This window comes from Ananas comosus, linkage group 15, assembly GCF_001540865.1.
Source record: "Ananas comosus cultivar F153 linkage group 15, ASM154086v1, whole genome shotgun sequence".
NCBI classification, from domain to species: domain Eukaryota; kingdom Viridiplantae; phylum Streptophyta; class Magnoliopsida; order Poales; family Bromeliaceae; genus Ananas; species Ananas comosus.
Window position 1 is genome coordinate 378,026 of NC_033635.1, and position 16,612 is coordinate 394,637.

Below are 16,612 nucleotides of genomic sequence, written 5' to 3' on the forward strand. Positions count from 1 at the left end.
TTGGTGCTCATCCAGTGGTTTATATTGTGCACGGAAACCTGTAGTTAACTTCCAAGTGCATTACCTAACTACATTATTGGATCACTGAGAGGTAGTTAATTAACAAGGATTAATCAGATCAAAGGATTGGATTGAGTGTTTATATAGAGCATTGGAAAGGCTAAAGCTATGGATTCTTCTAGTTTCAGTAGCGTAGCGATAGAGTACATATAGAATTTTCCAATGATCGGAACTAGGAGAAAAAAAGAAAAGAAAAGAAAAGAAAACCTCCTATGCTTAAGCAAGAGGATGCACCTCAAGGCTCAAATCTTTACTAACTGAAAAAAAGGAGAACAAATCCTCAGAGATGTTCTTTATTTGTCATCTCAAACGACATTGTCGGGTGATGCGGTGTTATCGCCGATAACTCCCGATTTGCAAGAATGAAGCAGAAAGTTGCAAGCAGCGACGGCCTCTCCTACTGTCAGGAAGACCCATTCTTGTCCAATCGCTGCGAGGACCTTCGACTTATCTAACTTCTTCATTATTTCGCTTCCCGGGTTCGCTAAAACAAGCTGCTTAATCCAAAAGAATCATACACAATCACATTAATTAAAAGCATAAAAGATGATTTAAATTTTGATTTAATTTGGATGAAATTTTAGTTACCTGGAGGCCCCTTCTGTCTAAGGTCTTCTTGGTCTCCTCTAGCATGCTAATTCCACTTGTGTCAATGCTGCCCACAGCTGCCACCAAATACTGAGGTTAGCATCAAATTAAGCAAGTGTGACAATACATAGATGCGGTATGCTCGAACTTATGCATAACTCTTACCACCCAAGTCAAGGATCACATACTGCAAACTTGTCTCCCCCTTGATTCTCAGCTTGTCCTCTTCGTCGTCGATCCACCGCGATATCCTAAACAGCAAAATATTGTCAACTTTGAACTGCTATATTCCGCAATATATAATGCGTTGTGTTCATGCGTTTGATTAGTTTCATGCTCACCTTTCTCTCAAGTAGCTCGCGTTGGCGAAGTAGATCGGAGAATCGATTTGGAGAATGAAGACACCTGGAACGCTCTGCGCAAGAGGGTATTGATCCATCCTTCTGTAGATCATTGAGTTGGGTATGTTTCCAAGAACTGTGGTCCTTGGCCTTGCAATGAATAACAGGACTCGAAGTATCGATATTGCGACCTGTGTTTATTCGGTAATCATCCGATTAGTACTGTTTTTGCAGGTTGAATTCTATGCCTTTTCAGGTAATTTTATGCGTGTGATATGAAAGGAATGAAGAACATCTGGCTAGGAAGAAAAATGTACACACCGCGATAACCAATCCGATCTCAACGCTTCCGAAGACGACACCAAAGTACGCGCCCAAGCACACGCAGAAGTCGACCTTATCGACGTGCCATAGATGAATGGCAGCCTCGTAGTCGATGAGGCCTAGCATGGCAGAAATGATGATGGCGGAAAGCACGACGAGAGGGGTGTAGTGGAAGAGCGGCGTCAGGAACAGCAGGGTGATCATCACGGCCACTGCCATCACCACATTCGACATGGCCGTCTTGCACCCTGCATTGTAGTTCACAGCCGACCGCGAGAATGGCCCTGAAATGGAAAAATCATATACATTTCAGTCAAATCCCTTACAATCGAATATATATATATATTATAGAGCTGCTATACTATCGACAGCAAATGAGGTCGAAGGTGGATGGCAATTTGTAAGTACCGGTGGTGAGGTAGCAGGAAGTGAATGATCCTGCGATGTTCATCATCCCGAATGCGATCATCTCTTTGTTGCCATCTATGTGGTAGTTCTTGAACATGGCGAAGCTCCTGCCAACCGCGATCCCTTCCTGTATGTACACCATAAGCATTAGTACATGTATGTAATTGAAATTGCATACTAAAGATTCAAAAGAAAAGAAAGGGAGGCAAAAATTTAAATGAAAGGCTTACAGCAAGGGCTATAATCCCTGTGATGACACCAGTCTTGAGAGCTACCATCATATAAGGTGGTGAAAACTTCAAGCTTGTCATAGACGGCGGATTCAAACCCTTCTTCAGGTAACCAATCTGTATTGTTTAAAAATGGGAACTAATTACTCTTCTTCAAAGTTGAAAACAGAGATTGATTTGCTGTAACAAGTTTTATATTTGAAGTTGGTGGGCTGGTATTTTAGTGAGCTAGCTATGTGGCCCAGCCCAACTCTCATCACTGGCCACACACCAGAAACAGGTTGAAGTGTTTGGGTTTGAGCCCAATTTGGGGCTCTGCAAATTGGGCAATTTGTTACCTTGAAAAGTAGATTGAAGAGAGTGACAAATTGGGAAATATTTAAACCTCTTCATATGCTCTCTTTAGAGAGTTTTTTTTTTAAGAAAAAAAGGAAAAAAGAAAAAAAGAAGAACCCTTAAAAGATTGAAGAGCTCACCACTGGAACACCATGGTTTTCGGCATGAGTGAGAAAAACAAGAAGGCTTCCAAGAATCACAGAAGTCAGAGGGGCTGCAGCTGACACCCAGAAGAATTTGGGTCCCCTTTTACTCTGTTTTTAGAAAGAGAAAAAAAAATAAAATTAATTTTTTTTTTTTTATAGCCGGTAAAATCTTACATTGCATGTAGGGATGTCAATGGGTACGGATACCGAAATTTTATACGACCTTAATCCGAACCCGAATCCGAACCAAACGGAGCGAATTTATTCAATACGGATATGATTTTAAACATAAATATTAAAAATAAAAATCCATCGAATATGAATTTTAATATGAATTTCGACTGTATCCGATCCGAATCAGAATTCGATGCGAACTCGATCATAACCTGAATTTATTTGATATTATATGTAATATGTATATAAAATTTGATATTATATTTGAATTTATATTTTATTTTAAAAATTTAGATTTACTGTAATATATTTTAAAATATTGAAAATAGAAATAATTGTTTCGGGTTCGATTTTCGGGTTCGAGTTCGGGTTCGGGTTCGGGTTTCAGATATTTGGTCGGGTTCGGATTTGGATATGAATTTTTAAAATTCGTCGGATTCGGATCTAGGTCGGATTTCGGATTTGGAGTTGGATTCGGGTTCGGATTTTTAAAAATCCGTCTCGAATCCGACCCGTTGACATCCATAATTGCATGTGGTAATCAAAATGCTAAGAAAAACTAGAGCATTAATTGTCCCCCTCTCTTTGAAGCTGTGAATTCAAATTGAAGTTTTAGTTTAGATTTATGGATATAGGCTCACAAATGTTGACCGTCTATAATTTAAGGGTCATTATGTCCTTTGATTGAGTGTTCTCTAACGCTTAATAAAATGTTGTTTGAATAGAACTATTAAGAAAATTAAACTCCCATAAACTATTTTATCTTGGCAGCAAACAACAACTCTAAATTGATGCTTCTGCTTCTTAGACCTGCAATCTCATTTTTTTGCTTTGCACCGCAACAGATGTGCTAAACTATTCTATTTGGCGCCAAAGACTCCAATAACTGTGGCAACAACCGAAAATAGAAGCGGAAAACGGGACCAAGTAGTATGCACGAAGATGGCCCGGCCCAGTTATATTTAAGTCCACTCTAATTAATCCTATCAACAAATAAGTCCCACATGTATCAAAACTAAAGATACCAAAGTTTTGGCAAAAGTCGAGCTAGTTAGTAGGTTAGGGTTGAAAATTCTCCAAGGGACCCTTTCCACTAAGAAATCCTATAAATGGGTGGTGGTCCTTTGTTTTTTACTTATTAGGTACCAATTCAGCATCAGAACATGTAATTTTTCACATCACTTTTGCCTTTTCAACCGTCTAAAGTCAAAATAGATTAGGGCTGGGTAAATTACAAGTTAGAAGAAACCAACTACTCTACCTCAAGTGTCAAAAAGGTAATAATACTATACTGTTTTAGGTATTCCAACCTTTTATATATATATATATATATATATATAGTATACCATTCACATGTGCGATGACTTTTGGGAGCCCAAATTTACGGGTTATGGTACAAAGAATACTACAAAAAGGAACATGTAGAGTTGTGATAGGTTGGGAAACCTAAGTTTAATTAGGTGTAGTACAAAGATTACTATGAAAGGCACAAAGGAGATTCTGTAGCATAATAAGAAATATATCGTGTATAATTAATGAGCTGGGAACCTAAGTACAGCTATATCACAAATTAAGTTGTTCTTTTTCTTCAAGAAACTAACAATTAATGCGATGTATATGGGCTTGAGTCTATGAACAATTTCTTTTCGAAATATTAATGTTTTCTTTTCCTTTTAAGAAGTACTCGAAGTCTTAAAAGTGCTTCATGCTTAGTTTGCAAGTGGTATATTACATCACCCTTTAACATAGGGCATGCAATAATTAATTTACTCGCTATGCATTGCCCAAAAGGGTGAGTAACGTCGTGGTCCTCTTCCCCTCTTTTCAATTATTGGACCTTTTTAATAAATGTGGGCCCGTTTCTATTGAATTGCAGATTCACAGAGTTATACATATTTATATAATAACATTTTTATTTGGAATTGTATGTAACATTTAATTTGTACCTCCATGTTTTGATAATTTATGTTGTATGAATAAGATATGAGACGGTACGTATACATGTATAAGTATGGATGGGTACTTACAAAGAATCGCGTGAGTAGTAGGAAGAAAAGGAAGCAACAGCCAAGAAGAGCACTTTCCCACCTCCACTGCAAGTGAGACACCACAACCACCACCAATTAATCATGAGTAGTCACAAGTTAAACCTTAACTAATAAGTTTTACATTTTTATATTTAGCGTGACAAGAAAATGGCAAAAAGGAGCTAGCGTTTCTTATGAAGAGTCACACCATAAAGTAGGCCACTGAACAAGTTGATTTGCAATTTAACATCAGAAAAAAATCAATAGTAGATTTCGTTTTTTTTTTGTTTGGATTTTCTATAGTAAAAATGTTGTCTATTATATATTATTGCTGCTCTAATAACCTTTAATTGGATCCTCCCTGTCTATATAAGGTGGTTTATTCCTTTTTTTTTTTTTTTTGAGAGAGAGAGATATATAGCATGTTACTCGATCGCTTTGTTTATTTCATTTAGAAATAAATTTAGCCGGAAATGTGAATCAATTAGGATTCAAACTTAGGACCTCGGGTACCAACCATCAAACCCTTTGCCACTTGCGCTAGGAACGGTCGGTAAGATAGTTTATTCCTAATCCTACAATTTCAAAGGTATGTACGAATGTATATAAATGAAAGAATTCCAACTTTTATATATATATATATATGTACATGTGTCCTTTCTAGAAGTAAAATTATTTAAGACTAATATTATGGCCACGTACAATATATATCCAACAAACTTGGCCAGAGATGGATTGCAAACACAAGGGCAAAAATTTTATAAATTTATAGCGACATTTGTTTTATTGCATATATTTTTTGAAATTACTCATGATGTTTGCACCGGATGAGTAGCAAGAAAGAGGAGGAGAAGCAATTAACCTGATGGGTCTGTGCGAAAACGGACTCCACGACGGAGATGAGGTCAGTGGAGCTGGTGAAGTGTTCGAGGCCGAGCATGCCCTTCAGCTGCTGCAAACATACTACCGTCGCCGCTCCAGCCATGAACCCCACTATCGTCGCGTGCGACAGAAAGTCGACTATGAATCCAAGCCTATAACCATATAAAATATATTTTAAATATCATTGTTTAACAGCTCAAAGTACTAAATATTTGTTTCACACCAATATCCACGCGGACAATTAATTAAAATTCTTTATTTAGCTCTACCCATCCACGTACTATTTTAGAAATTAACCAAATTTTATTAATAAAGTATCACTAGTTACTAGTTCTCACCATCCTCTATTTCTCATACTGTAATCTCCATCCACTTAAGTCCTTTTTAAAAAATTTTTATATGAATCGGACAGGTACTTTTAATAACACCAAGCATTTTGTGCTATTAAATTTTTCTCCGTTAAATTTACCAGTTTGATCATTTTCATCTGTTAAATTATACTATTCAGTCAATCATCAACTCAAACTTAAAATATCACTATCATCCTAATCACCGCATATCTTTTTATTCAAGTGCAGAGAATCTATTAGCACCAGTAGCTTGATAATACTATTAGAAGCATTCCAACTTATCACTGTATGCATAGCTAATAATTAGATTGCATACGTACCTCAACAAGCCCAAGGCGGCCTCAAAGACTCCGGCGAAGAAGGTGGCAGTGAACGCCAGGTGCAGGTACAACCCCGGGTTCTCCGCTGCCGACACCTCCTTCCCGAGCATGGACGCTATCAGCAGCGAGGCCACCGCGACGGTCCCCACCGCCAGATCCTTCGAGCTCCCCATCATCGCGTACACCAGCGGCGGCACAAAGCTCGAATCTAATTAACATCCATTTATTAGTATATACATATATATACTCTCAGGACTGTAAGACGTACACACGGTGATTAATTTCCTGTACACGTTGATATATATATATATATATATATATATATATATATATATAACTAACATATGCCAAGTTTAAGAAAGCTTAAGAAAACTTAATTACGTACATAGGCCTAGAATGGGTGGTAGGTTTGCGAGCTTAGCGTAGCTGATCCCCTGGGGGATAGCAAGGCTAGCGATGGTGATCCCCGCGACGAGGTCGGATTTGAAGAGGCTGAAGGAGTAGCTGGGGGCCCAAGATCACGCGACGCGCCCCGCGCTCCTGCCTGAACTGCCGGAACGGGTCGTCGGGGAAGAACGTCTCCTTCACGTTCGTGCGGAACGTGTCGAGGAACGGCCGCGACGGCGGCACCGGCACGCGGCACCACCGCTCCGTCCCTGCAGCCGTCGGATACGCAGCATCCGCATTACCCATCGGCTTATATATGTATATATAGTCTTAGTAAGGATTAATGAGAAGCTAGCCGAGAGAGAGGGAGGGTGGAACTAGCTAGGTAGGGAAATTTAGTATGGCATGGATTGGCACTCCAGGGAGGGAAAATGGTGGGGGGTTTTATATGGAAATGGGTTGTGGTGCGCCAAAAGAGGAACTTGGTGTTAACCTGGTCTACTGGAAAAGGGGAGTGGAAGAAGCAGGGGAAATCAAGTTTTCTTCCTTCACTTTCTTTTTTGATTTTTCCAAACCAATTATTGGTTCCAAGGTGTAACCACTGTTGCCCGGTACAAGTGATTGATATCATTGTCTCACTAAGCAGAAGCTCCTGTATTCGACTCTCTCGCTTTGTGCTTATAAAAAACAAAACTACTGAGCAATTAATATTGTTGAGAGATTGATATAGTAGTAAAAGAATTGCTTATGTTATTATCTGGGGACGGGGGTGTAAAAGGAGAATTTCTGGGAGGATTTGTCGAGGGGAGGTGGCCTGGGGCCCAGGGGGGTGTGGAGGGACACGTGGCGGGACCTTAGGCGTTGTTGGAGGCCTTCGTTGCATTAACTTTTAGCTGTCGGGCCGGGTAGGGGATCTGCGACGCGTTGGCGCGTGTTTGCTTCTACGGTGGAGCGACTGCGGCTTCAGGGAAGGAAATAAGAAGCCCCTTCCCACCCCGCCTTTTTTTTTCTTTTTTTTCTTTTTTTTTTTTATTTGAGAGAGAGAGAGAGAGATAAATAATATGCTATTCATTTTTTTTATTAAAAATAAATTTAGTTAAAATATTAATTAATTATAATTCGAACTTGATATCTCAAATACCAACCATCAAGTTTTTTACCACTTGCGTTAGAAACGTTCGATATTTTTTTTTAGATTTCGGATGTCGTTATTCGTAATTTCAAGAAAATTTCAAGTGTTAGAATTTATTCCAGTATTGAAATTGTAAGATCATCTAAATTTTTCCTGCATGATGATCGATTTTTCAATTCAGAGAGAATGTATTGAATGTGATCATGACGAGTTGGTGAAACGCAAAAGCTTCCTCGCTCACTAATTTTTGGCTTCCAAACAATGCTGGTGCATGCGTACGTGCGCGGGGATTTTTTTTGCGCTTCTGTGGTGATCCTTACTCGGAAAAAGAGTAACGCGTCCGTGCTTGATTGGGAGTTAGGCCTAACGTACAATTAACACGATTGGATGACACGTGGCAGCATGATCCTTTTTCGGACGGTTGGGATCGTGCATTTAATGTAGGTACAACATGTCCCGCCTCACAGCCGTGTAAGTGAGCTAGTGAGGAATATTGTGTTTGACTCGACTCAAACGAACTGAAGTGGCCGCATCAAAGTGGGGTGTCGCCCTTGTCGGCCCTTAACATAATTTTCTTCTTAATCTCTTTTTTTTTTTTGCATGTGTGCAAACACTGTGTGTGACATCCCAGATAGAGGATCTTCGATCTTAAGTTAAGGTATATGATTAGATAAATCATACTACGTGTACGAATTACAAAAATGGTATTAATTAGATATTTTAATCAAATAATCAACAAATTAATGTAAGAATTTGAATTCATAATATGTAAAACTAATTAACCAAGTTTACCACTTATGCAAAATAGTTCAGCCATAGTATTGATAGGAGTTTAATTTGGCCAAGATCTGTTAGCGTGCTGGATTATCCATAAGATGTTAGCATAACATGAGTCTAATCTAATTTAGTCAAGATCAAATCTTATTGACAAGTCATTAACCAGCTATTAATTTTTTTTTTTTTTGAGAAATAGATAGCAAGCTATCTGCTTCATTCATTAGGGAGAAATAAACTAAGCAATACAGGGTGGATCAGAAAGTAACATAACAGTATTAGGCGAATGGGAGTTACCGAACTGGATCTAGCTTCTAACTCTTTAGCCTTAATAGAATATGCTAATAAAACAACTCTAATGTTCCAAAAGTTGTTTTGGAATATATATTACATCAGCAGGTAGTAAGTTACTAGGTTGTATAGAGCTAGCTCAGTATGCTGAAAAGTGCTTCTCCACAAATATATAACGCATGAAAAATCAATTAATTATTATGTTACCATGGGAGCTAGGTGATGTTCAGGCAGGGGAGCTAGGTGACGATGTACATATTGTCTAGGATAGGTGGAAAGGAAGGTCTGATGGACGGATTAACTGAATTGGCGGCATGTTGGTGAACCATCTGGAAGGCCAGAAACAATCTTATCTTTCGCGACATACAGATCGATCCTGTATTAGCGGTGCGAAGCCTCAAGCAGCTTGATTCGTGGAACGATCTACTATGATTTTTTATTTTTTATTTTTTATTTTTTTCGATTCGATGTTTTTTTCGAGGCTCTGGTTGTCTCACCACTGTCGCTTAATTCATATTTTCAATGAATGAAGCAGGTAGCGTGTTACCTATTCTCAAAAAAAAAAAAAAAAAAAAAAAAATATAACCAACCGTCCCTAGAGCAAGTGGTAAAGGGCTTGGTGNAAAAAAAAAATTATGTTACCAACCAAATGATCTTGAATTAATTTGGATGTTAGTAGCTAGTATTCAAGTTCAACACAAGTCAAGTGGACCCACGCAAAACATGGTCTATGACCACGAGAGAGTCGCTAGTCTACATACACTTTAGCCGACCCACTTCGTCCAAATTTCATAAGGTGGACCTTCATATATAAGTTGTTGATAGATTGATACTTCCATGTGGTACATTAGAGTGCACGCATGCATCAGCTAATTAAAAGCCTCTCTCTCTTTTTCTTTTTAATTTGCTTAATTTAGAATTACATTTCCAAATTCATACATTGTTAATTAGCAAAATTCTCTTAAAATAATTTTTTTATCTTTCAGAATTGATAGAGCCAGCCACGTACGTACGGCTCTCTCTCATGGTTAATGTTTTCTAAAATGCAGTTGCTTTAATTTATGCATGGTGCATGCATATGGCTATTTTTCCCTCCCATTTTTTTTTTCTAAATTTTAAATCATACGATACGTCTCCATTGATCTTAACTAACAAAAAAAAACTTTATTTTCAGGACTTAAGGCCAAAATCATATATAGATAATTAATCGAGCTTATGATCATGAAAAACTTCCTGCATGTGTTTTGAATAATTAGTACATCTTTCTATGTATTGCTAGTTTTTTTTTTTTTGAGTAAACAAGGATATACCCTATTTGTATTAGAATAAGGATTGAAAGAGTTTACAGTTGCGACAAAATCGCGATGAGAGTCGACAAGCGATTAGATACAATCAGAAGCATCAACAAAAGCTTCATAGCACAGGGAAATTCACGCCTTCACGCTCCAAGCACAGATTGCCATAGGTTGACAGTGTTTAATATCGGGATGTATTGCTAGTTTTAAACATGCATTTGTGCGCAGACAATTTGTAAACTCGCTAGCTAGCTAGTATATATATCACATCTAAAATGGCTTTTTAATATCGGAAACTGATTCTATCAAACCATTTTATATTTTTATATTTTATGTAGACGTGGATGGAGACAAGAGGTCATGCTCATCATGTAGCTAGGATGGTGCCTTTCTAATTTACTCATCTTACAAAGTTGCATGCTTCCAAATTCAGATTTCCTTGCAACCAATCATCAAGGCACGGATTGCTTTTCATAACACTGAACAAACTTGCATAATTTTACGTGCCTCATCCAGCTCAGCTTCTAGGAGGCCTTTTTTTAAAAAAAAAAAAAAGGAAAAAGAGAGGTGGTTGTCGATTAATTGTGAGCTAGTACCTTTTTTTTTTGTCTAAATTAAGTATTTTATAAACAACTTATTACATTCCAAACCACAGTACTAACCTGCTTTGCTAAGCAGAAAAAGAAAAAGAAAAAAACATAGAAACGATAGTTCGATTCTTTGACTTATGGTAATTTCTACCTTGTACGTAGCTTGGATTAATTATTTCGTATTTCACAGTTTTTATCATTATCTTGGTTTTGTTCTGTGCATGGCATAAGGAACTAACACTTCTCATTAAAATTTAAATTAATTTTGGGCGTGGTATAGTAATTAGGACCTCATAGTAGGTACCTCGATCGATGTTTGACCGTTGATCTCTCCCCAAATTATTGACGCCAAAGTGTACGTGGGTCCCACTTTTTTTTCTTCTTGTAATTTTTAATTCATTATTTGGTGGGCCCTCGAGATTCGGCCCACCCTCACGGGCGACGCCCGCTTTTGGGCCTTTGGACTCTACTCCTTGTATCCATCCCCAAAACTAATCGATGCCCCCCAGTCAATCTCTACCGTCCATTCACTGATCAATCACCCATCTCGTATCGGGCTTTGGACCACAAGATCCCTCTTATGGGCCCCAACCGATACGTGACGTTGGCCTAATCCATTAGCGACCGCGAAATAGTGGGGTCCCAACACGATCCTTGCGGTAAACGCACCTTTTACTCTCTCGGTGGGCCCTCTCCTTTGATATGATCTCGGCCGTTGGTTCACATGCCCTGATCAGTGATCATCTGAGATGCCTAGGAGGTCAACATGATGAGCCCTTGGATCATGTGCTATACCAAAGCACGTACGGTTGAGATTAATGTCCTGCTTTTTTTATTAAAAAAAAATTTACAGAGAATAAATGAGATATGGGGCATATTTTGTCTATTTGATATACTAAAGTTTAGTTTGATATTGAGGTTCATTTGATACTATTAGATAAAATAGAGTTGGAATAAAAGCATATAGAGATATACTTTTGCGTTCTCCAATAAAACTACAGAAAATATATCGTAACCTACTCAATGCGATATTACGTACGAAAACAAATATGATATTTTTCCATCATATTTTCTCACGTTACGTACTTTCCGTAATTCTAAACAAAGTCTAATTTTAAGAATTTTAATTAGTTTATATACGTAGTCAGAGGCAAACAAACGAGCATAGTTGAGTAGCAAATAGTTATTTGGGGTACAGTAAGGGGAATACCGTGAACGTATCCACCATTTTTATAAAAAAAAAGAATAAAAATGAAGAAGGGAACAAATGTATGAACAGGTAAGATACAAGAGATACAGCAAGATTAGGGAAAGCATCATTGGATTTTAGTGATGGTGACCTACCTAGCCTATTAGATAGGATTAGAGTGTCAAATTTTAGCTAAAAAATTTTCAATTTTTTATAGGTAATGATCAGATAAGGTAAGGTTGGCTGAACCCAGATGCATAGGATAGTGGTGAGTGGTGCACATTTACTTGGGCATGGAGTTAGATGTAAATATAATTTTATCATGTGACAAGTTCCACTAAAATTTGGTAGCTTAGGACAGAGAGTAATTAATGCGATTAGCATAGATGGGATGTAGGCCTAATTAAGTTGCGTATCTTTAGAGGACTAGACTAAATTTGTATGCCAAAAATGATAATAGTAATTTAGGTAAGTGGTTCAATCTGGTGTTTCTTAAGGTGAAGCATCTTAGTTAAATGTCACTACAACAAAAACGGTCTATAGCGACACTTTTAAATATCGGTATAAGTCAAAAAAGGTACCGCTGGCTAAATTACCGATACTTTTAAAAAGTGTTGCTATATGTGGGGTCGCTAGGTAAATAGTGACAGTTAAAGAGTGTCGCTATAATCTAAAAAAGTGCTGCTAATTTAACAATATTTATTTAAGCATCTAGCAACAGCCGGAATTCTACCTCGTTGGCTGCGGTGGCGGAGGAGGACGAGAGGAAAGGATTTTCGTCTAGAATTTCAGTCGATTGTGTGAGGGGAGAAGGGAAAATTGTAATCGATTTTTCTTTTCTTTTTCTTTTCTTTTTCTCTTCTGTTTGTAATCGGGCCGAATGAGCTGGGTGAGGTGGGTTGAGTAGAGTACCTTTTTATTTTTGGTTGGATTGGACTTTATATTTAGGCATTAATAGATTTTTTTTAAAGTTTCGACATAAATGTAACACTTACACAAAAGTGTTCCAAATATGTGTTCCTATAACATAATTCTGTTGTAGTGTGTCTAGATCCTGTAGAAATTACATTAGCTATTTCTAGACTAAGGGACAAGTTCCCTACTTAATTTTCATAGCCTAGATATTCTTGTACACAAGCACATCACTATAATTGCTTCTTCTTTCTTCTTCTTCTTCTTCTTTTTTACTTTTCCATGGTGAAAGACATGATTACCCTCTAATGGTCTGAATCGGTTGGTCCATTCCAGGCCCATGTTGGATTTTCCATTTTCTCCTGTAGCTAGAGAAGCATCTTTGTGAGACTCTGAAACACAAAAAGCAACAATCATAAAGGCAAAGAAACATGGCTATACACAGCACTTCCTCATCCTTTTATCTTAAGCCTTTTCTAGCATGTAATTCCACCTTTTCTAATGATTGGTTCTGAAGATGATATTATCGAGCCCAAGAAGTTAAGATAACTGTGTTGGGAGATCTTTTCCTTTTCTTTTTTCTTTTTCCTTGGGTTTTTTATGGGTCTTCCACCTCGGTGGACACCTATTTCTCTCCTGTGTCACATTCAATTTCTATTGCTGCTTTTTCACTTTTGTGAATGTGTATTTCTTTATCCCTGCCTTGTCTTATCCTAATGTAATCCTCCTCACATACTTTGAAATGGATATGACATTAAATGAGTAGTGCACCTCTCTATCTAAAAAATAATTGGCTAAATTATATAAAACTTCTCTGTCAAAACTAGATTTTTTATTTTTTCTCTCTGTCATTTAAAAACCTATCCTTTGCCCCCTTATAAAATAAAAAAATATTCGCTTCGCCCCCTGTCGTTAGTAATCCGGTTCCGTTTATAAAATATTATTATATATTTTTTATGTCAAAAATACCCTCAACCTTCTCTCCTGTGAACATAGTGAGGGGGCAAAATATTCATTTTGCCATCACAGTTCACGCCGTATCTTCCTGTGAATATTTTTTATTTTACAAGGAGGCAAAGTGTAGGTTTTTAAATGATAGGGAGAAAAAGTGAAAAATCTGACTTTGACATAGAGATTTTCTGTAATTTAGCCAAAATTTAAAGAAAAAAAGAAGTGTAGCAGAGGTGAATGAAGCACTGATAAAAGAAATTTGAAGATTCAATCTGATTTGTTCATCACTGTTTAAATGGAAAGAGTATGTAATTAATGTGATGACCTGAATTCTGGAGGATAGGATACTCTAAGTACAAAAGGATCATAATAAATGTTTCAAATTACAACACAAACAAAATAAGTGATGAACAGCTCAAATCGACGCTTCAGATGGAAAGTACTAGAAATAAAACTGAGACTAGGTCAAATGTTTAGGTGCCCATATATACTAATTTTTGTTGCACCCATACAAAGTCTCTAACGTAAAATTTCAATGATCTCTACTCTCACTGGTTTTAGATCATTAGCATCATAAAAGTATGCTCATAGCATTGCTGAGTCAAACTAGTTGGTCCACTCTTATATATTCATCATTATGACTCACTAAGAACAATCAAAGCAATACAATTTAGAACTTCACCTATATGATGTGTCTAGATGCTGCTTTTAATCACGTGACTTTTATAGTTAACAGTTCCTTAAAAGTGCTTTTATATATATTTGTTTTCCTTAAAATTGCTCTTGGGTGGAGTCATTGCTGTTTACATTGGCAAGGTAATACCTTCCTCAGGAAAACCCTGCGACTGTGAGTTAATCATATCACCCTAGAGTAGCATAAAAAGTGATGAACTTTTTTTTTTTGGCCACTACCACCTCCATTCTATTGAAGGATACCTCCTTATATGGATGGAGTTGACTTTTTTGAATAAAATGGAAGAGTGTAAGGGAGTACATTGGATCTTTGGCTCCTTAAAACAAGCATACATGTCATTGATGTCAAGCAACAATCAAGAAAGAATATTATATAAATATAAAAAATGGAAAAAAAAACGAAGAAAGGGCATCAAGCAGAGGGAATGAGAGAATGAAATGATAGATGGAGCCTTTCCTATAAGTGTATAGCATGGCCTCTTAAGTGGGTTAAAAAAAAAAAAAAAAAAAATGATTGCATGGTGGGAAAAGAGAACCACCCTTCCCTAGATAGAGAGCAACATGTATATATCTACCTTCCCCTTACTTTTAACTTGATTTATGCTATTGCATGTTCAATGTGTTTAGTGTTGTGAACCTTAGTGGGGGATAAATCAACCACATCATTTTAACTTAGATTTTTTAAGCCAATAATTGTGCTCTTTAGTACTAGGTAAAGTAATTATTGTTTCACTTTCGACTTTCGATTTGAGATAATGAGCACTACAAATTTAGTACTCACCTGAACCGATTTGCTTTCGACTGACAGATAAATCTTAAGAGATTATTCTGTCCAAGTTAATTAAATCCGTGAAGTGTAATTGGTATTTGAATTGCTCATTATACCTATTGTTAGTGCTATTAGTCTATAAAATGAGTTACAATAGGTGAATAAATAAACTGGAAAAAACTGCATTGTTAAGCATCGTATGCATGGACTCAACTGATGTCATTATCTGATCTGACATGAACAGAATTTCAGGACTCATAGTTGGTCGGCGGATTCAATCATGTTATTGTCCGAATTCTCCGCGTAGTTCGCTGGTACAAATAGGCATCAAATATCCGTTATCTGCAGTTACATCGGCCGACGTATCAACTGGATTTGACAGAAGTTTTCACTGACATTAGAGCTCTCCTATGAGTTTTGCGCATCAGATTGCTCAACTATTACTTCATGGAAGGCATGAATAAAGTGAGAATAGTGGAATCTCTTGCATGGGCCAATGAATTATGCACATATGTTGCTTTAAAAATTGACACTTGGCAGTGTTCTGTGATGCTGTATTTATATATAATGAAGTGAGTGACCCTCTTTTGGAAGGTCAGCTTGCAAGGGACCAATGTACAGTTCCATAACATGAAGCCATTGTGTGAAGAGAATGGGCTTCATAATTGAGCTACAAAGGTAATTGTTTGGTTCCCAGTGCACCTCTAGGGGTGGTAGGTACTGTTGTATCCATATCATGAAGTGTTTGTGGTTAATGCAGTGAGAGGAAAAAAGGAACATACTCCAACAATGGAGTTCCCATCACTTGGTGGGCTGTGTGGCTCTGTGTGTGTGTGTGTGTGTGTGTGTGTGAGAGAGAGAGAGAGAGAGAGAGAGAGAGAGAGAGTATGAGCTTGATTTATGTAAGAACCAAAAAAGAGGGGCTTAAAATTAGTAGTGTGTTTAGTGAGTGCTGTTCTAGTGCAGTTTCATTCACATGTTTTGCTCTCTTATCTGCGGACTAAACATCTTCACATGGTTCAATCAATGTGTCTGTGGGACTGAGTGGGCCTAGTTGAAATTAGACTAGCTATTTAATGCGAGCGCGAAAATTTCATTTGGTTCTAGTGGTCTAAATGCTGTGAACAGGGGATCAAATTAGCCATCACACTGCCGGCAATGCGCGCTCGACCACATCAGAGGGCCATGGCTTCAATAATTTTTCAACACCTTCTAGAATTGTGTCTACGTCATTTGACGCAGAGCAGGTGCATAAGGACTTAACATTGGGTCGGGGCAATCACTGCAGAAAACATGCACATGCCTCTCTTTATATGATTGCCACAAAACATGAGCTTTCCTCACATCTGATGTCACAAGAAACAAAACAAGAGGGGAAAGCAAAAAAATTGGATGAGGAAAGAATATAGACTACAGGCTATATATGTTAAGCTTAAAGAGATG

At 37.5% G+C, this 16,612-nt stretch overlaps 1 protein-coding gene across 1 annotated transcript; it reads right to left on the reverse strand.

Moving 5' to 3' along the window:
• Positions 110-7,207, reverse strand: LOC109720918 (sulfate transporter 3.1-like). The gene is given in 13 exon segments (XM_020248279.1): positions 110-554; positions 649-725; positions 814-899; positions 990-1,180; positions 1,311-1,597; positions 1,722-1,848; positions 1,952-2,068; positions 2,428-2,541; positions 4,635-4,700; positions 5,497-5,668; positions 6,187-6,394; positions 6,572-6,702; positions 6,704-7,207. Coding segments are annotated over 13 exon segments (1,941 nt in total). The 5' UTR covers positions 6,880-7,207; the 3' UTR covers positions 110-365.